General features: G+C 43.0%; 1 protein-coding gene across 1 annotated transcript in view; it reads left to right on the plus strand.

Annotated features, from left to right (window-relative positions):
- Positions 1–16,903, plus strand: part of cemip2 (cell migration inducing hyaluronidase 2) — a 30,487-nt gene that overhangs the window by 1,976 nt on the left and 11,608 nt on the right. Inside the window, exons 2-9 of the mRNA XM_054611616.1 lie at positions 5,300–5,651; positions 5,849–5,989; positions 6,152–6,719; positions 10,186–10,355; positions 11,364–11,555; positions 13,241–13,410; positions 14,562–14,774; positions 15,790–15,995. Of these exons, the coding sequence (XP_054467591.1) occupies positions 5,318–5,651; positions 5,849–5,989; positions 6,152–6,719; positions 10,186–10,355; positions 11,364–11,555; positions 13,241–13,410; positions 14,562–14,774; positions 15,790–15,995 (1,994 nt within the window). The 5' untranslated portion in view covers positions 5,300–5,317. The remainder of the gene's footprint in view (positions 1–5,299; positions 5,652–5,848; positions 5,990–6,151; positions 6,720–10,185; positions 10,356–11,363; positions 11,556–13,240; positions 13,411–14,561; positions 14,775–15,789; positions 15,996–16,903) is intronic.

Raw genomic sequence — 16,903 nt, forward strand, 5'->3', positions numbered from 1 at the left:
TAAAAGGTGTCTGTCCACCACTAACGTTCCACTGTGTCTGTCCAACTAACGTTCCACTGTGTCTGTCCACTGTTCCACTGTGTCTGTCTGTCCACTAACGTTCCACTGTGTCTGTCTGTCCTCTGTGTCTGTCCACTAACGTTCCACTGTCCACCACTAACGTTCCACTGTGTCTGTCCACCACTAACGTTCCACTGTGTCTGTCCACTAACGTTCCACTGTGTCTGTCCACCAAACGTTCCACTGTGTCTGTCCACCACTAACGTTCCACTGTCTGTCTGTCCACTAACGTTCCACCACTAACGTTCCACTGTGTCTGTCCACCACTAACGTTCCACTGTGTCTGTCCACCACTAACGTTCCACTGTGTCTGTCCACTCCACTAACGTTCCACTGTGTCTGTCTCTGTCCACCACTAACGTTCCACTGTGTCTGTCCACTAACGTTCCACTGTGTCTGTCCACTAACGTTCCACTGTGTCTGTCCACTAACGTTCCACTGTGTCTGTCCACTTCTAACGTTCCACTGTGTCTGTCCACCACTAACGTTCCACTGTGTCTGTCTGTCCACCACTAACGTTCCACTGTGTCTGTCCACCACTAACGTTCCACTGTGTCTGTCCACTAACGTTCCACTGTGTCTGTCCACTAACGTTCCACTGTGTCTGTCCACTAACGTTCCACTGTGTCTGTCCACCACTAACGTTCCACTGTGTCTGTCCACCACTAACGTTCCACTGTGTCTGTCCACTAACGTTCCACTGTGTCTGTCCACTAACGTTCCACTGTAACCACTAACGTTCCACTGTGTCTGTCCACTAACGTTCCACTGTGTCTGTCCACTAACGTTCCACTGTGTCTGTCTGTCCACTAACGTCCACTGTGTCTAACGTTCCACTGTGTCTGTCTGTCCACTAACGTTCCACTGTGTCTGTCTGTTCCACTGTCCACCACTAACGTTCCACTGTGTCTGTCCTCCACTAACGTTCCACTGTGTCTGTCCATGTGTCTGTCCACTAACGTTCCACTGTGTCTGTCCACCACTAACGTTCCACTGTGTCTGTCTGTCCACTAACGTTCCACTGTGTCTGTCCACTAACGTTCCACTGTGTCTGTCCACCACTAACGTTCCACTGTGTCTGTCCACTAACGTTCCACTGTGTCTGTCCACTAACGTTCCACTGTGTCTGTCCACCACTAACGACTGTGTCTGTCCATAACCCACTGTGTCTGTCCACTGTCCTTTCCACTGTGTCTGTCCACCACTAACGTTCCACTGTGTCTGTCCACCACTAACGTTCACTGTGTCTGTCCACTAACGTTCCACTGTGTCTGTCCACCACTAACGTTCCACTGTGTCTGTCCACCACTAACGTTCCACTGTGTCTGTCCACCACTAACGTTCCACTGTGTCTGTCCACTGTCCACCTTCGTTCCACTGTGTCTGTCCACCACTAACGTTCCACTGTCCACCACTAACGTTCCACTGTGTCACTAACGTTCCACTGTCCACCACTAACGTTCCACTGTTCCACTGTGTCTGTCTGTCCACCACTAACTGTTCCACTGTGTCAGTCCACCACTAACGTTCCACTGTGTCTGTCCACCACTAACGTCCACCACTAACGTTCCACTGTGTCTGTCCACTAACGTTCCACTGTGTCTGTCTGGACCTTGTTTTCTTGTGAATGGGTTAATTAACTGGTAACACTGTCAAGTAGTGCTTTTATGTTGTTTGGTGTGTTGCCAGAGTCTCCCTAACTCTCTGACAAAGTGGAGGCAAAAAAAAGGAAAATCTTTATTTGTAATTGTGACCTGTTGGTGACATCGCACCAAAAAAACACTACCACGTGATGTCACCAGTTAAAATATACCTTACCTTCAGAGATACCTTACCTTCAGAGATACCTTACCTTCAGTGATACCTAACCTTCAGATACCTTACCTTCAGAGATACCTTACCTTCAGAGATACCTTACCTTCAGAGATACCCTACCTTCAGAGATACCTTACCTTCAGAGATACCTTACCTTCAGTGATACCTAACCTTCAGAGATACCTTACCTTCAGAGATACCTTACCTTCAGAGATACCTTACCTTCAGAGATACCCTACCTTCAGAGATACCTTACCTTCAGAGATACCTTACCTTCAGAGATACCTTACCTTCAGAGATACCTTACCTTCAGAGATACCTTACCTTCAGAGATACCTTACCTTCAGAGATACCTTACCTTCAGTGATACCTAACCTTCAGATACCTTACCTTCAGAGATACCCTACCTTCAGAGATACCCTACCTTCAGAGATACCTTACCTTCAGAGATACCTTACCTTCAGAGATACCTTACCTTCAGAGATACCCTACCTTCAGAGATACCTTACCTTCAGAGATACCTTACCTTCAGAGATACCTTACCTTCAGAGATACCTTACCTTCAGAGATACCTAACCTTCAGAGATACCTTACCTTCAGAGATACCCTACCTTCAGAGATACCTTACCTTCAGAGATACCTTACCTTCAGAGATACCTTACCTTCAGAGATACCTTACTCAGAGATACCTTACCTTCAGAGATACCTTACCTTCAGAGATACCTTACCTTCAGAGATACCTTACCTTCAGAGATACCTTACCTTCAGTGGTTAGGTGGTGGTGCACCACCTCTCCCCACAGTAAGAGAAACCACTGAAGGTAGGAAGGAGACACTTAGGCCAAAACAAGCCCATAAATCAATCAACATAAACAAGTAAAAATCATTCCCCCTTTTTTTTTTTTTTAAAGCACCTTATTTAACCTCGATTCAAGTCAGTGAAGGTGTCAACTACATTGACACCTACATGGCTATAATTCTACTGTAATAATTGCTGCTGTTATTATAAGTAGTCTTATTATATGAATCATTTATGTCATATACATTGAATGTGTTGTATCTCTGTTATGCTGCTCATTCTGTACACATGACATCTATTGCATTCTGTCCATCCTGGGAGAAGGATCCCTCCTCTGTCGTTCTCCCAGAGGTTTCTTCCTTTTTTCTCCCTGTTAAAGGGTTTTTTTAGGGGAGTTTTTCCTGTGCAAGGACAGAGGATGTGAGGGAAGGACAGAGGATGTGAGGGTGTAAGGACAGAGGATGTCTCATGTGCACAGGATGTCTCATGTAAATTGTAAAGCCCTCTGAGGCTAATTTGTGATTCTGGGCTATACAAAATAAACTGAATTGAATTGAACTCGCTCAGCACACTGACTGCAGTTACATCTGTGGCAGTCCTCACTTGGTGGCCACAGTCGTGACAGCTCAGAGGTTTGAGTTGATGCAGGGGACACGTGACTTACTGTTTGTAACAGTAGCAATGTCGATTTCCAGGCTGATTTTACAGCTGAGGAACTTGTGATGGACTCTCCCACTTACAGTGTTTCTCCTCCCTCCTCCTCCTCCTCCTCCACCCACATCTGTTTGATATTCAGCAGCTCTGAAGCTCTGAAATCAAGACACGCGTATGAGAGCGAGGGAGGCCGATGAGTGAGAGTCCCTGGTTATTGGGAAACGCATAAGGTTCACGCAAAGCTGCAAAAGTCTTGTGATGAGTGTAGTTTCCAGAAGCCGGACAGCACAGAGGAGCGTGAGTACTCAACCTTCATGTGCTCTGATAGGTCAGTTAGTAGCAGGGGAGCAGGATCAGCTTCTTTTTTTTTTTTTTTATGGTGAGGAATGTGAATAAAAACATAGTGTGAGATAGAGTTATAAAGGCCGGTGCCTTTTTAGGGATCATCCCGTCACAGGGCTCCCGCTGAGTCCCTCCGATGCAGGGAACATGAACCGTGAGAACGTGAACATCAAAAGTAATCGTAATCAGCAAGTCTTTCTTGATGACGGTTAAGGATAAGATGGAGAATTATCAGCTAAAGTCTTTGACAGAATGGTTCAGAGACACTAATGGGATCATTCAGGGTGAAGTGGGTGAAACAGCTGCTTATATTGTGGCCAGATGTAAATGACTAAACCCTTGTTGAGCAGCCCCTGATGTACATTGCTTTGTGTATGAATTGAAGAGGTTTGTTGTGCTCTGGGATAAAATGATGACTAATTGGCTTGGCAAGACAATGGTTTGTTGTGTGTGTGTGTGTGTGTGTCTATGGATTGGCACAGTAGTGTGTGAGTCTGTTCACATCTCTTGTGTGTGAATGAAGCAATGATACTGTAGACACTCGTTGATTTAAAGTCTGAAAGTCATGACGTTTACGGTGTCTTCATTTTAGATAAGATAAGATAATCCTTTATTAGTCCCGCAGCGGGGACATTTGCATTTTAAACCTCTTACATGACTGGGTCATTCATCAAGTCATGTGGCCATAAACTGATGTGTTAAAGCTTGAACTTGCTGAAGTTTTCTTTTTGAAGACCTATAGTGTCAAGCTGTAATGCCATTACTGTGGTACAGGGTGTTTGTGTTAAAGAAAAGTGCCATTTAAGCCTTTTTTTTCCTGCAGTGTCATTTCCTTTACCCGTGCATGTTTGTGTGTGCAGGTGTTTGTCCATATGACCTTTCTGTGGTTGTGTGTGTATGTCTGTCTGTGTGTGTGTGTGTGTGTGTGTGCGCATGTGTGTCCATGGTTTCAGGTCACTTTGGGCTACCTCCTCCACTTGTGTGAAATAAAACCAGCGCAGACACAAGCTGGCGTACTCTCCTCCTTCCCTACTGTAATTGGTGCCATCTGTTTTTGCCGTGTTAACATAGTCTGAGGAATGTTGAGATCCATTATTCACAAACTCCTTCGCTGCTGTGGACAAGAGCAGCTAATGTCACTCTGACTGAGCCAAACCAGTCGGTATACGCCGACTGTTTTGGAGTAGGCTCTAATAGATTAATAGTCCTTTTAAGACCCACACCCAGGGTCTTTACCTGAAGGTCCACAACTTAGATGCTTTAAGGGTAATTGTCTGTTTCCACAGAATCAGCCCGTTGTCTTCCTCCACCTCCTCCTGTTTTTACTCTCATTTTATGAGCTCTTTTAGTGTCTTGTTCCTCCGTCTTGACCTCTTCTGCCTGACCTCTCTGTTATACAACCTTTGTATATGTCCTCCTTTAACAACTGTATTACCAACTTCAGCCTTTTCAGCGTTTCCATGTGCTTTTAGCTATGTGTTATTCAAATGTTTTTGCTGACATCAAACCAATGTATCGTTTTCCGGCTGCCATCAAAGTAACATTTTGTCAATCCAACATGGGATGTGACGTAGAGACCGAAAGTACCCCAAAGAACACGCTCAGTTAATCCACCTTTTTCTCCTCTCAGGTAGCAGACGTTAATACCATGCCGACGAGTGATGGCCCCAGCCACTTTCCGGTCTTTGTGGCTCCGCCCCACGGCAACCACCAGAGGTCTCCAGGTTATGTCCCCGGGCGGGTGGCTCCAGTCCGCTCGCCGCCACCTGCCAAAGCTCCACCGCCTCCACCGATGAAACCTCACGGACCCCCGCCAGAGCGACGAGCCACCTTCAACCTGTCAGAGGAGAACCAGCGAAGGGAGCGCGCTCAGAGCCTCCAGCAACGAAAGAACACATTTATCTGTTTTGGAGTGTCGATCGGGGCTTTCTTCTTCACCCTCATCCTCGTCTTTAGTCTCTCAAGCGGAGATGTGTTAGACGGTCAGTATTACAAATTACTCATTCAAATGTCTATGTTTTTCTAAAATGTATATCTCTTTATTTAACCCATGGCTTCTCAACTTGCTGCACATATGTTGTACCCGTGTGAGTATACCATCTGCGTGCATTGTTGTATATCCCTGTCTAATGGGAACTACGAGGTTCGATAATTTGTCACTGATTGGTCATGTTTGCAGAGAATTGTCCGGACCACAATCTATTACTTAGAAGCTGGAACCCGGGCCACCAACCAGGGAAGGATAGTATTGTCAGGAGGGGACATTTGTTTAAATTGGATGCTTCTGCCACCTTCAATACACTAACCATCCAGTCAGGAGGTAAGCACATCAAGGTGCATGATTTGTCAAGTGGCATTTTGAGTTGTAACGTTGACCGTTGATTGAATCTGAGAGGTGACATCGCTCAGCAGATCAAGTTCATCTTATGGATAAATGGATGTAACATACAGCACAAAATAACTCCCCCCTGCTTCTTCACAGGTCAGGTAGTTTTCGCAGACAACGCTGACGGCTCCAAAAACATAACCTTGAGAACACGTCACATCCTTATAGAAGATGGCGGCGCCCTTCACATCGGTGCTCCCAAATGCCGTTACCGTTCTCGTGCCACCATTGCCCTTGTGGGCCGCTCGGACGACAAGGCAGTCCCTGAAGTGCCTGACTTCGGCCGCAAGTTCATAGGAGTCATGAGAGGTGGGACTCTGGAGCTACATGGTACTGAGAGAGTTTCCTGGTCTCTGCTGACCCGAACTGTCCCGGCCTCCGGCCTGACCACAGGGGGTTATGCCTTCCAACGGAACTTCAGCAGGGGCATCAACCTGCGCGTTGTCGACCAGGACACCGCTGCGAGGCTGTTCTCTGAACGCTACGACACGCACGAGTCTCGTAATGACAGCCGCCGGCTCACCCAGCTGCTGCGGACCCTGCCAGTGGGCCGCATTGTCACACTGGCTGTAGGAGACTCTGCTGTCAAAAGTCTTCTGGATGAAACAAAGAAGGCCATTGAAGAAAGGCTCGGCAGTAGATTCGTCTATGATCTCAAATACAGGTAAAGAGGGCCAATTTCTTAATATGGGAATGTTATACAGACCTCTAAATGATTCGGTTTTTTTATTTTTTTAAATCAAATAATGAAAATACACATGGATTGTTTGCTGATGCCCTGGCGAGTGTGCCTGTTGTCCAACTGTCCAAAAAAATGCGTGAGTGGGTTTGTGTCTCAGCTGTGTTGTTGTACAATGTGCCAGCTCTTGGAGAGTTTTTTGTTGGTTCTCCATGGTGTGTTGTCTGTGAAAGTCTTTGGGAGTGTTTTGTTTATTCTTGGTCTCCTGGGGCTGATAAAGATGGTTTTGTTTAACCATTAACACAAGACCCCTCGATGACTTGGACTGACAATACCAGCATTCTGTGCCATGATCATCTTCCCTGAAAATATGTCCTCTTTCATGTATCTTTCTTTTCATTTGGGATTTTCCTTTGAGTTGTTCCCATTTATTCTTCTTCCTGTTTCCCTCTTTGTTTCTACTGTATCATGCTCTGCCAGAAAAGGAAGTACGTACAGGATAGTGGAGTTACACTTAGAGAGTTTCCAGAACAAATGATTTTATGTCCATCATGCAAAGGGACAGATACTGTAGGCTTGAGTGTCCTGTCCTCATGGGCTATACTTTCTTTAAGCTCATAAAGGGAGAGAATTACATTTTAACTTTTCAGGACTTCTGTTCAGACACTCTAACACATGTATGCACAAGTAAGTTTCTTTCAATGGAAAATCTAAGTGCAGCATTTCCCTCTGAATTATTTGTAACTTGGCTTGGTCCTTGGTTGACTGTGAAGCCAAGTGTTGCGCCGGATTGTCCAGTGTCACATTTCTCCTATGGGGATGGTTGCCAAGTCTTCAAACTAATCCCTCCTTATTCAACATTTATTGGAGTACAGATTTGTATCTTAGCTTTCTGTGGATTTGCTTGTGAGAGGGGGGAAACGCATAGCATGCATTTATGAGAGAGCAAGCAGTTTAATGTCTTGTTAAAGTCACTTAATATTAGGCTGAGGGATTTTGGCCTGAAGGAGACTGGCGGTAAAGGCATATGACCTACAGGGTTGAGCGTAATAATGAAGTGTGGATCAGCTTATGACCTGTCATGGCATGTTGCAGACAGACAGCAGAGAATGTGGCTGGAAACTAATTGTAGTGCTCGTTCTGTCAAAGTTTTATTGTTATTTACGTCAGTGCTTTAACGCCACACATACCTGGGTTCCCGTGGGCATATGTCATGAACCTCTTTGTCCTTGTATCTCCAACTCCAACCAAAATATGGTTGAATTATGAGTTGATCTCAGGGGGTCAACCATCCTTCCTGCCATATATTCATATGTGTTGGCTCGTGCCTGTTGACCCTTCTGTCTTTAATGTTTGTCTCTCAGGGGAGCACTCACAAACACTTAAACACACATGCATGCTGGTCTGTAGTGAATTCACCTCTTGCTTCCTCACATTTGCTGTTTCCGGTAAAACAATGAGGTTGTTAAAATGCTGGTAACATCAAAACAAGGATGTGGCGAAAGGAAACTATGAAACAACCACTCCTTCAGAAGCCACACACCGTTATGACAGTGGATCCTCAGGCAGATCTGTTTCAGTATTAGTGCAGCGTACGGTGACATGGAGAAGGGCTCTTTCATCTACAAGAAGATGCTTTCTAGGTTGAGATTATGCCAGTGGAAGCAATTATTACAAACAGAGACAGGTTTTTAGCACAGGGGCATGTTGGAGTTCTAGCATTACAAACTGCTGCTAATATTCAAGGAGACTTCATAGGTAGAAAATGTAATTTAAAACTCACTTTGGTTTATTTTTTGTGAATTTCAATTATTCCTGAACATAGTTCTCCAAGGGGTAGATTTGAGTGTTTTACCGCTTTTGTATTGTGTTCAAACATGTAGCAAGTTGCCGGCTTACTGCAGATCCATCTTAGTACCTGATGGAAGTTAGCTAAACAGATAAGTGTAAAGATGAATTTGGGATTCTTTAGTGCATGTGGAACGAGCCAAGCAATGCCTCAGTGGAAACAAGAGACTTCTTTCCTCTGGTCTATCAGAATGTTCAACTGACTACCCAGGTTTAAAATATGGCTACTGAATGGTTAAATTGTCTTAGGTCTTATTGGTCAGGGTCACTTTGTGTTGATAAAGTTTATAAAGGTCATGCCATAGTTTAGACCAGTGGTCATAGAATATTATATTTATAAATAGCTAAAAGGTTTTAAGCTTTTTGGGACTCATTCAGCAACAAAAAAGGAAAATGATTCATTCTTAAGATGCTAAGGACATGACATCTGATGTCAAGGTTTTACACTGTCTTGTTTTAGGTCATACGCCCAATCCCTTTCGCCACCCACACCCTAAAACTCCCCCGCTCAAATGACTTCAAGGCCTCTCCTTCATATTTAATCATTTAAAAATATTTTTCTTTGTTGGAGGATTTGGAGCAAAAGTAAAAAAAGTAGTTTTTTCTTTATGAATTTTGGGATGTGGCAAACACACCCATTATTCCTCTGAGCCATATGAACGCCCTTCCTGCCCTTGTTTTAATCCCTCCAATTCTCTCACATCATTCTTTTAGTTTTCTACCTCTCATTGTCTTTTTATTATTACACAAATACACGACATTAACTCTGATTTTCAGTTGCCTCCTCTTATCCTGCTTCAGGCTCATTACAGGCATTTGCTCAGCATTCAGGGCATTACACATCTAGTCACTAGTTCAATTTATTTTTCAGATACCCTGCGTAAGCCTCTATGTGACTGTTATCATGTGTTGCATCTATAGGCTCAGTGGAAGGGTATGGGGGTCTGTGATCAATGCATCTTCAACATGATACATAACACACACGGACGCTCAAGCACAGTGAAACTTATTATGCAGTTCAGGTCACACCCTTCATCTGACTAGTTGTCTCATCTGTAAGATATTAGGTAAACCACGTTTGAATGTTCTTTTGACATTTTCACTGAGACTGCTCCACAAAAACCTCTAGCAGCTATCATCCCCTTTCAGCGGCTAAACATTATGGTTTGGGTCGTCTGTCACAAATAAAGGGTCTTGTTTGGTTTTAAGTAATATTCTCTTTTATAACCCATGATTGAATAGGCTTCATGAAGTACCATTGACTTCTCAGCACACCTGTGAAATGATTAAAACATTGTTATTTGTATATGTTTGTGAACATGCAAGTGTGAGCCACGTGAATGATGAAAGGAGTGATGTGATATTGAACCAGGAACAAGTGTTGACAGAGTTTGGAAATGGAGTCTGTAACTTTCAGCTATAGTTCAATGTCATTCATTTCATCATCCAAACAGAATCTATGGAGAACTAAGGCCCAGAACCCGATCATTGTTTCTTTGATAAGGCTGTGTGACACTACTCCATTCACTGTAAAGCCTGAAAATGACTCCCTATCCTTTCTGTCTCTCTCCCATTTTTCTCTCCATCCCTCGGGTCTGTCCAGACAGGCGTGGGCTTTGGTCTCCGTGGTAGGTGGTGGTAATGCATCCTGCTCAGAGGACGTTAGGGAACATGAAAACCACGACACAGGAGGGAGAGCTCTGGCAAAAAGAAACTTCACCACTGTGGATGGAGTAGGCTTCTCGGTCACTGCCTACAGCGAGTGGAAGAATGGTAAGAAACGGTTTGAACATAAATGGTTCAGTGTTGACAGAAATGATATAGCGTTCGGCCATTCATTTTTGTGCTTAGTATATGCCTTCGGTCCTTTTCCGTAGGTTGCTAAAGTTTGATGCTTTTCGTCTGAAGTTAGTCACAGTAAAGGCTTCTGTAGTGTGGATGAAATGGACCGGCTTCTCTCACTTGAAGTGTAAAGGGTTTGGAGGAAGGTGACAGGTTGAGGAATGAGGTTTACCACATGCCAACTGCTACTCAGATCAATCACCTGAACATTAAAGACATTCTTGTGCCTCAGTGGTTTTGTGAGCATGCCGTTATGACAAATACCAGGTATTCAGGCGGAAGTAATTGTTTATGTGGAGTGTGTTTGTGGTTCGGGTGAAGTACTAGCACACCCACTATATTTACTGACTTAATTTATTGCGGCCGTGCATGCCCACACCTTGTAAAATACATTTTGACAGTGACTCAACTTAACTGAACATAAAGTGTGAATTCATAGTGTCCCAGGGTTATCTAACTGTCTTTTCAATCATTATTTTGGTTGATATTGCCCACAACGGCACAATATTCCTAAATGCTGTACGCAAACTTTAAACTTCTTTGCTTTGCTTCATAATATCTCAGTGGTTATTGAGCTATTCAGGATCTTAATTGCTTTTAAGTGTGAATAAATAACTTCACTATGGGGTACTGTCGAAAAACATTTTGTTGTCTGTTATCCTGATGTCTTTTCTCCCCATTTGATGGGTATTAAGAATAGATGGATTGATCTTAGTGTAACACTATTTAGCTACAGTTGTTATGGAAACATTTAAGCCTTACATAAAGAGCTTTTGTTTTGTTCTGACATGAAGAGAGCCTTTGTAATACCCTTTATGGCTAGATACAATACATGTGTTAATGATAATAAAAAGGCATCAGAATTCTGTTTCATACTATTTTAGTGTCTTGTCCTTCGTGTTTCATTTAAATTAAGAGCTATGCCCCCTTTCCCCTTAGGTTTTCCCATCTCAGGCTTCCATGTGGATGCTGTGGACCAGGTGGTGCTGAACCTGCAGGACAAAGTGCAGCAGACTTGGCAACCTGGGGATCAGATTGTAGTTGCCAGCACAGACTACTCCATGCACCAGGCAGAAGAGTTTACCTTGTTGCCCTGCTCTCACTGCCGCAGCAGGCAGGTCAGGATACAAGGTGAGAGAGAGGCCAGTGGTGTGTGAGTGTGAGTGTGAGTGTGAGTGTGAGTGTGAGAGTGTGAGTGTGAGTGTGAGTGTGAGTGTGTGAGTGTGTGAGTGTGAGTGTGAGTGTGAGTGTGAGTGTGTGAGTGTGAGAGTGTGCATTTGAAGGAATAGGTTTGGTTGCCTTGGCTGCAAACTAAAAAGGGCTTTGTCTGTGTCAGTGTTAATTCTCTTAAGAACCCACTTCATCAAAGGTACTTCTCACCCCAAAATTCATATTTTCCCTCTTACACGTAGTGCTGTTTATCTAAAATGTTTTGGTGTGGGTTGCCTAGTTTTGGAGACATTGACCAAAATAATACATGTAAGTACTATGGTTGAAAGAAAATAGATCTTACGTGATCTTGAAACTGAAGACAACAAGGTCTGTGGGTTTCTTGCGTAAGGAGGGCGTGATATGTTAAAAGAGACATTGCTGTTGTAATATTTCCGATGCATTGAGCAACACAAGGTGAGTCCCATTATGCTGATATCTCCAAAACTAGGCAAATAACACCAAAACAATCTAGATGGATTTAATAGCATTACATAAGATAAGAGGAAAAATATGGGTTTTTGAGTTTAGGTTGAACTGTCCTTTTTAATGAGTGTGGCTTGTAGTCGGACCCCAGCTTTTTACTGCAGGTACCATTTTGAGCTATACAATGCTTGTAAAATGTGTTAAAGGACAAAAATGAAAAGGAAGGAAGACATATTTAGACTCACAGACATAGGAGATCTTACACAAGTTTGTCATTTTAGTCACTAAATGTGATCACACAATGTGCTACTATACCTGTGGTCCAGAAAGATCTAATTGACTGTTGTCATGATGTATAATCATTGGAATCGTTTTAAAAGGGATTGCCAGCTTCTAATGTCACTCTCTTACAATCTTTTAGTTTCTTTTTGTACATCTCCCATCAGACATTTATCCTGATCTCATTCCTCTGTTATCAACAAACGCCAACTCCCTTCCTGAAGAGAAGGGTGTGTTGTATGTGTGTGTGTGTGTGTGTGTGTGTGTGTGTGTGTGTGTGTATGTGTGTGTGTGTATGCCTAGATTTTGTGTTACTGCCGCGAGGAAGGGCTGAGCAGCTGGACTACTGCTGTGCGTTATCATTGGCAGCTGCACCCTGTGGGTATGGGTACTCTCTGCATCCTCGAAGAGCTGATTATTTTGCGTTTCATATGTATTTGATTACTTTTGCTTTTGGTAGGTTGGTTTTGGGGTATGGGTAGTTGTTTATGTTTCAGTGTGTGCTGCCAGGCATACATCCTGTGGTTGACAGTTGGAAACCCACCATGTCCAGAAATAAAACACTGTTGTTTAGTTTAAATGCCACTTCCTATTTATGTCAGCATTTCATATTAAGCTGGTATTTCAGTGAGAAGGTCTAACCTGAGAAAGGTTCCACAAGAATTTGGAGCCAAAGTTTGTGTTGGTCTTCAGCAAAAATGTAAAAGTTTCCTGCAATTTTCATGTTCTTTCCTGCTGTATTTGGATGAGATGGAATGCAGTGAGTAATTTACATTTGTAATTATACCAAGGAATGATTTGCACCTTTTCCATGTTTCGCTCAATTGTGCACCCAATTTTTCTTCATTAAAGTCACTTTGATGCAGCATATGACCAAGAATCTGCCCGTCTGTTCTTCTCAGGGAAGCCTCAGTACAGCCATGTTGGAGAGATCATAGATGGGGTTGACATGCGTGCTGAAGTGGCTCTGCTCTCCAGAAACATTCTCATCTACGGAGAAATGGAAAACTCGTGTTACGGAGACAACGTGTGCCAGTTCTACAGCCATGACACCTATGGAGGCCACATTAAGGTGTGTCTTACTGCCAATACATCATACATTCTCTATGTGTATGCTGTCCTAAATGAGAGGGGTTATTCAAGGTCCTATTCAGTTTATGCAAAGGACAAACACTTCTCTCTCTCTCTCCCATTCTCTCTTTTTTTTCTGTCCTTCTGCCTTCATGTCAAGCCTTAATTGTAATATAGAAGATGCACAGGATATCAATCTGAACACACACTGAGGACCTCAGACAGATTTAGGTCAAACATGGTCATAACTGGAGCATCACATCTTTCCGACCCACATGTCTCTATATAGTCAATGAGTTCACTGTAATTTGGTTAACGTTGGTCTGATTTCATTCACTTTGGTGGCAAGTACACAATAACATTCCTTAGGTTCTACGTAACTGACCCCCTTGTGCTAAACGAAATAAACCCTTTCATTTTTTTAATAGATTAACTGGCCATCACACACATAGCATTCACCATTGTATATTTTCGCAATCCATTTTTCACGCACTCCCATCTCGACAAAGGTTGAACACCTATTGTCAGCCAGTTGTATGAACAAGTAGTTTGTCGTGTGTGTGCGTGTGCGTGTGCGTGTGCGTGTGCGTGTGTGTGTGTGTGTGTGTGTTACAGTTAGTTGGAAGAATTGGCCAATACTTCCTTAACAGGAACCAGATTCTGTGGATTATGCCATGCCAACAAAAAGACCTCCTAGGGAGCATTGTACAGCATAACTATTGGATTATTTATTTATTCATGTTTAGCTTAATTTGCTCCCCAGTCCATTTGTTATTTTGCATATGTGCATTTCTATGTGTGTTTAGCTTTTAATTAAGTACTTTTATAACTCTCATTACTTATTCATCAAGTGAAACATCAGTGGTTTTGGCGCAGTTTGACCTACTGGAGTCTGATGCAAACAGAGCTATAATTCATTTCCCACTGGGATCATAGACAAACGCAGAGAATTGGACTGTAGACCTAAGCCTTTAATTGCTCAAGAGAGGTTAGACAGTTACTTTCGTGGCATAATATGAGCCTGGTGTTTTTACTTAAGCGGTGTATAATAGCTCACTGTTTGTGCTTGATTGATTTTAAAACCACCCTTTCTTTTGTGACTTGTCCTCCACTCTGGCCTCTCTATATTTTCCCTCTCACACACCCTGGAAGATCGTCGGTAACTTCTCATCAGTGCATCTGTCCCACGTGGAGCTGAAGAACATGGGCCAGCAGGGCGAGCTAGGCCACTACCCCCTCCACTTCCACATGTGTGGGGATGTGGACCAGAGGGGAGACTACTCTGAGCCCACCTATGTGGACGGACTCTCCATACACCACTCGTTCTCCCGCTGCCTCACCATCCACGCCACCAACGGTTTGCTGGTTAGTAAATGATGTGTTATGAGAACGTCTCCAATGTCAGTAAATGATGTGTTCTGAGTCTTCAATGTATGCAAGGGCAAAAAGAAAATGTATCTGTATATTTTGAGGATGCCTAAGACAGCTCTTACTAATAAGTACCTTGAACCGTTAGCTGTCATCAATTACATCAATTACAGCCTCCATCACTGGATTACTGTAATGGTAAAGTTTCCTCCTTTCTTTTTCTTCCTCTCAATCAACTTATTTTCCTTAATCTGTCTTCAAACCTTCCTGTCCAATACTTTCCCCAGTTATAGAATGGTCTGTGTAGAAGTCTCTTTGGAAAGAGAATCAATAGTTTACATTTAGTCCCTTTCTTTGGACAAAGAAAATATATAATAACATTTACATGTTCACACAAGTATTTCTGTCAAATGCAAAATCACAGTGTCTTTGTGCGTGTGGTGGCATGTGTGTGTGTGTGTGAGTGGTAAAGTTATGCTCCCTCGTCACGACAAAAGGTCATGGGTTAACTTTTGTCCTTGAAGCCATATGATTGAAAGCACTCTTCCTATCTGCGTCGAGGAAATGGAATTTACAAAGTTTTGAATAACATTTTTTGACTCTGCTGTTTTTCCTGTTTTCCTGTCATGTGAATATTCTTCTTTCATAGCTGTCGTGATACCGCCCTTCTTAACATGGCTTCAGACTGGTTTAATAAAAAATGCTCTAGGAGGAAATTACTTTTAAGTAATTTTAAGTATTTACAGAGGCAGGCACTTCTAGCAGTCGGAACGAGCTGTATTTTCCTGTGGTTTGTCGCTGATTCCATGATGGACTAACACATGTTGTCTTACCCTCTTGTTTACTTACATTTTCTGCATATTTCTATTAGTTGCAATCTACCTCTTTCTTGCCAGAAATGGGATACAGAACTGTATTTATTTCTTCTCTTCTGTCCAGGACTATGATCTAAAAATCCTCATTGGTCTCTTTCTCTTGTTTACTATTGTGTGGTCTTCTTTCTTTGACCCAGGTGAAGAACACTGTAGGCTATGACACATTGGGTCACTGTTTCTTCCTTGAGGATGGGATCGAGCAGCGTAACACTTTCTACCACAACCTTGGCTTGCTCACTCGACCCGGGACTCTGCTGCCCACTGACCGCAACGAGACCCTCTGCACCAGCATCAAGGACAAAGTCTACAAGGGCTACACTCCTTCACCCAGCACAGAGTGCAAGTAAGAGATTAGGATAACGACTTTGCGTGTCTTAGGCTGGAGATATGCGCGCAGAGCAAAGTGATAAAAGACGACGTGAGTTTCTGCATCGTCATCAAGAGCAGGTCTATGAATAGTTAAAGTGTATTGCTCAAGAACTTAGGATAACGACTTGTGCTTACTTGCTTTACAATACTGTTCAGTTATTTCATGGTGTTAACAAAGTTTGGGTGTATCTATCAATTATTTACTAGGGAATATGCTTTTTATTTTCAAACACCCTTTAGAATTTACTTAGCAGTCTGCAACAGATCCATTACTGCTCTGTAGGCACACACGGGTTTAAAATGATTATCTCCGAAAATGTACATTGCACTAACATTTTTAGTTTTCTTTTTATTTATTTTTTTACTTTTCACAAGTTATCATTTAGTTGTAGTGCAAATTCTCTTAACCATTATCATTTACACATGGAGGTTCATTTATTGCACTGAAGAGAAGTGGCTATTTTGTTAAACCATCCACCACCAGCTGCAATACAAATACCCTGGGATCTTTTTCAGCATAAGACTAAGGATAATTGTTATGACAGGTAATAGTAAATGGCTCTTGCCAAGCAATGAGAGCTGTGAATCTGCAATATCTTAACTGTAACGTAGCTTGATATTTAGGTAGGGAAATATAGTAGACACTGACCAACTGTCTTATCTTTGAAAACAGTCCAGTCGGGCCAAATCAACACAATATATTTGTACCACTTTAAATCTGCCACACTGACATTAAAGCCTTTCTCTCACTGTCTTCTCTCAGACTATGGCTGCACTATAACCGGGTTTCCCACACAGACACTTGACAGAGGGTCCATGTCCATGTGAAAGAGATACTGTAGTAGTATTAGAGTGTGCCAGAGATATTGGCAGGCCGGTTTT

Source organism: Anoplopoma fimbria, chromosome 13 (assembly GCF_027596085.1).
Source record: "Anoplopoma fimbria isolate UVic2021 breed Golden Eagle Sablefish chromosome 13, Afim_UVic_2022, whole genome shotgun sequence".
NCBI classification, from domain to species: Eukaryota; Metazoa; Chordata; class Actinopteri; order Perciformes; family Anoplopomatidae; genus Anoplopoma; species Anoplopoma fimbria.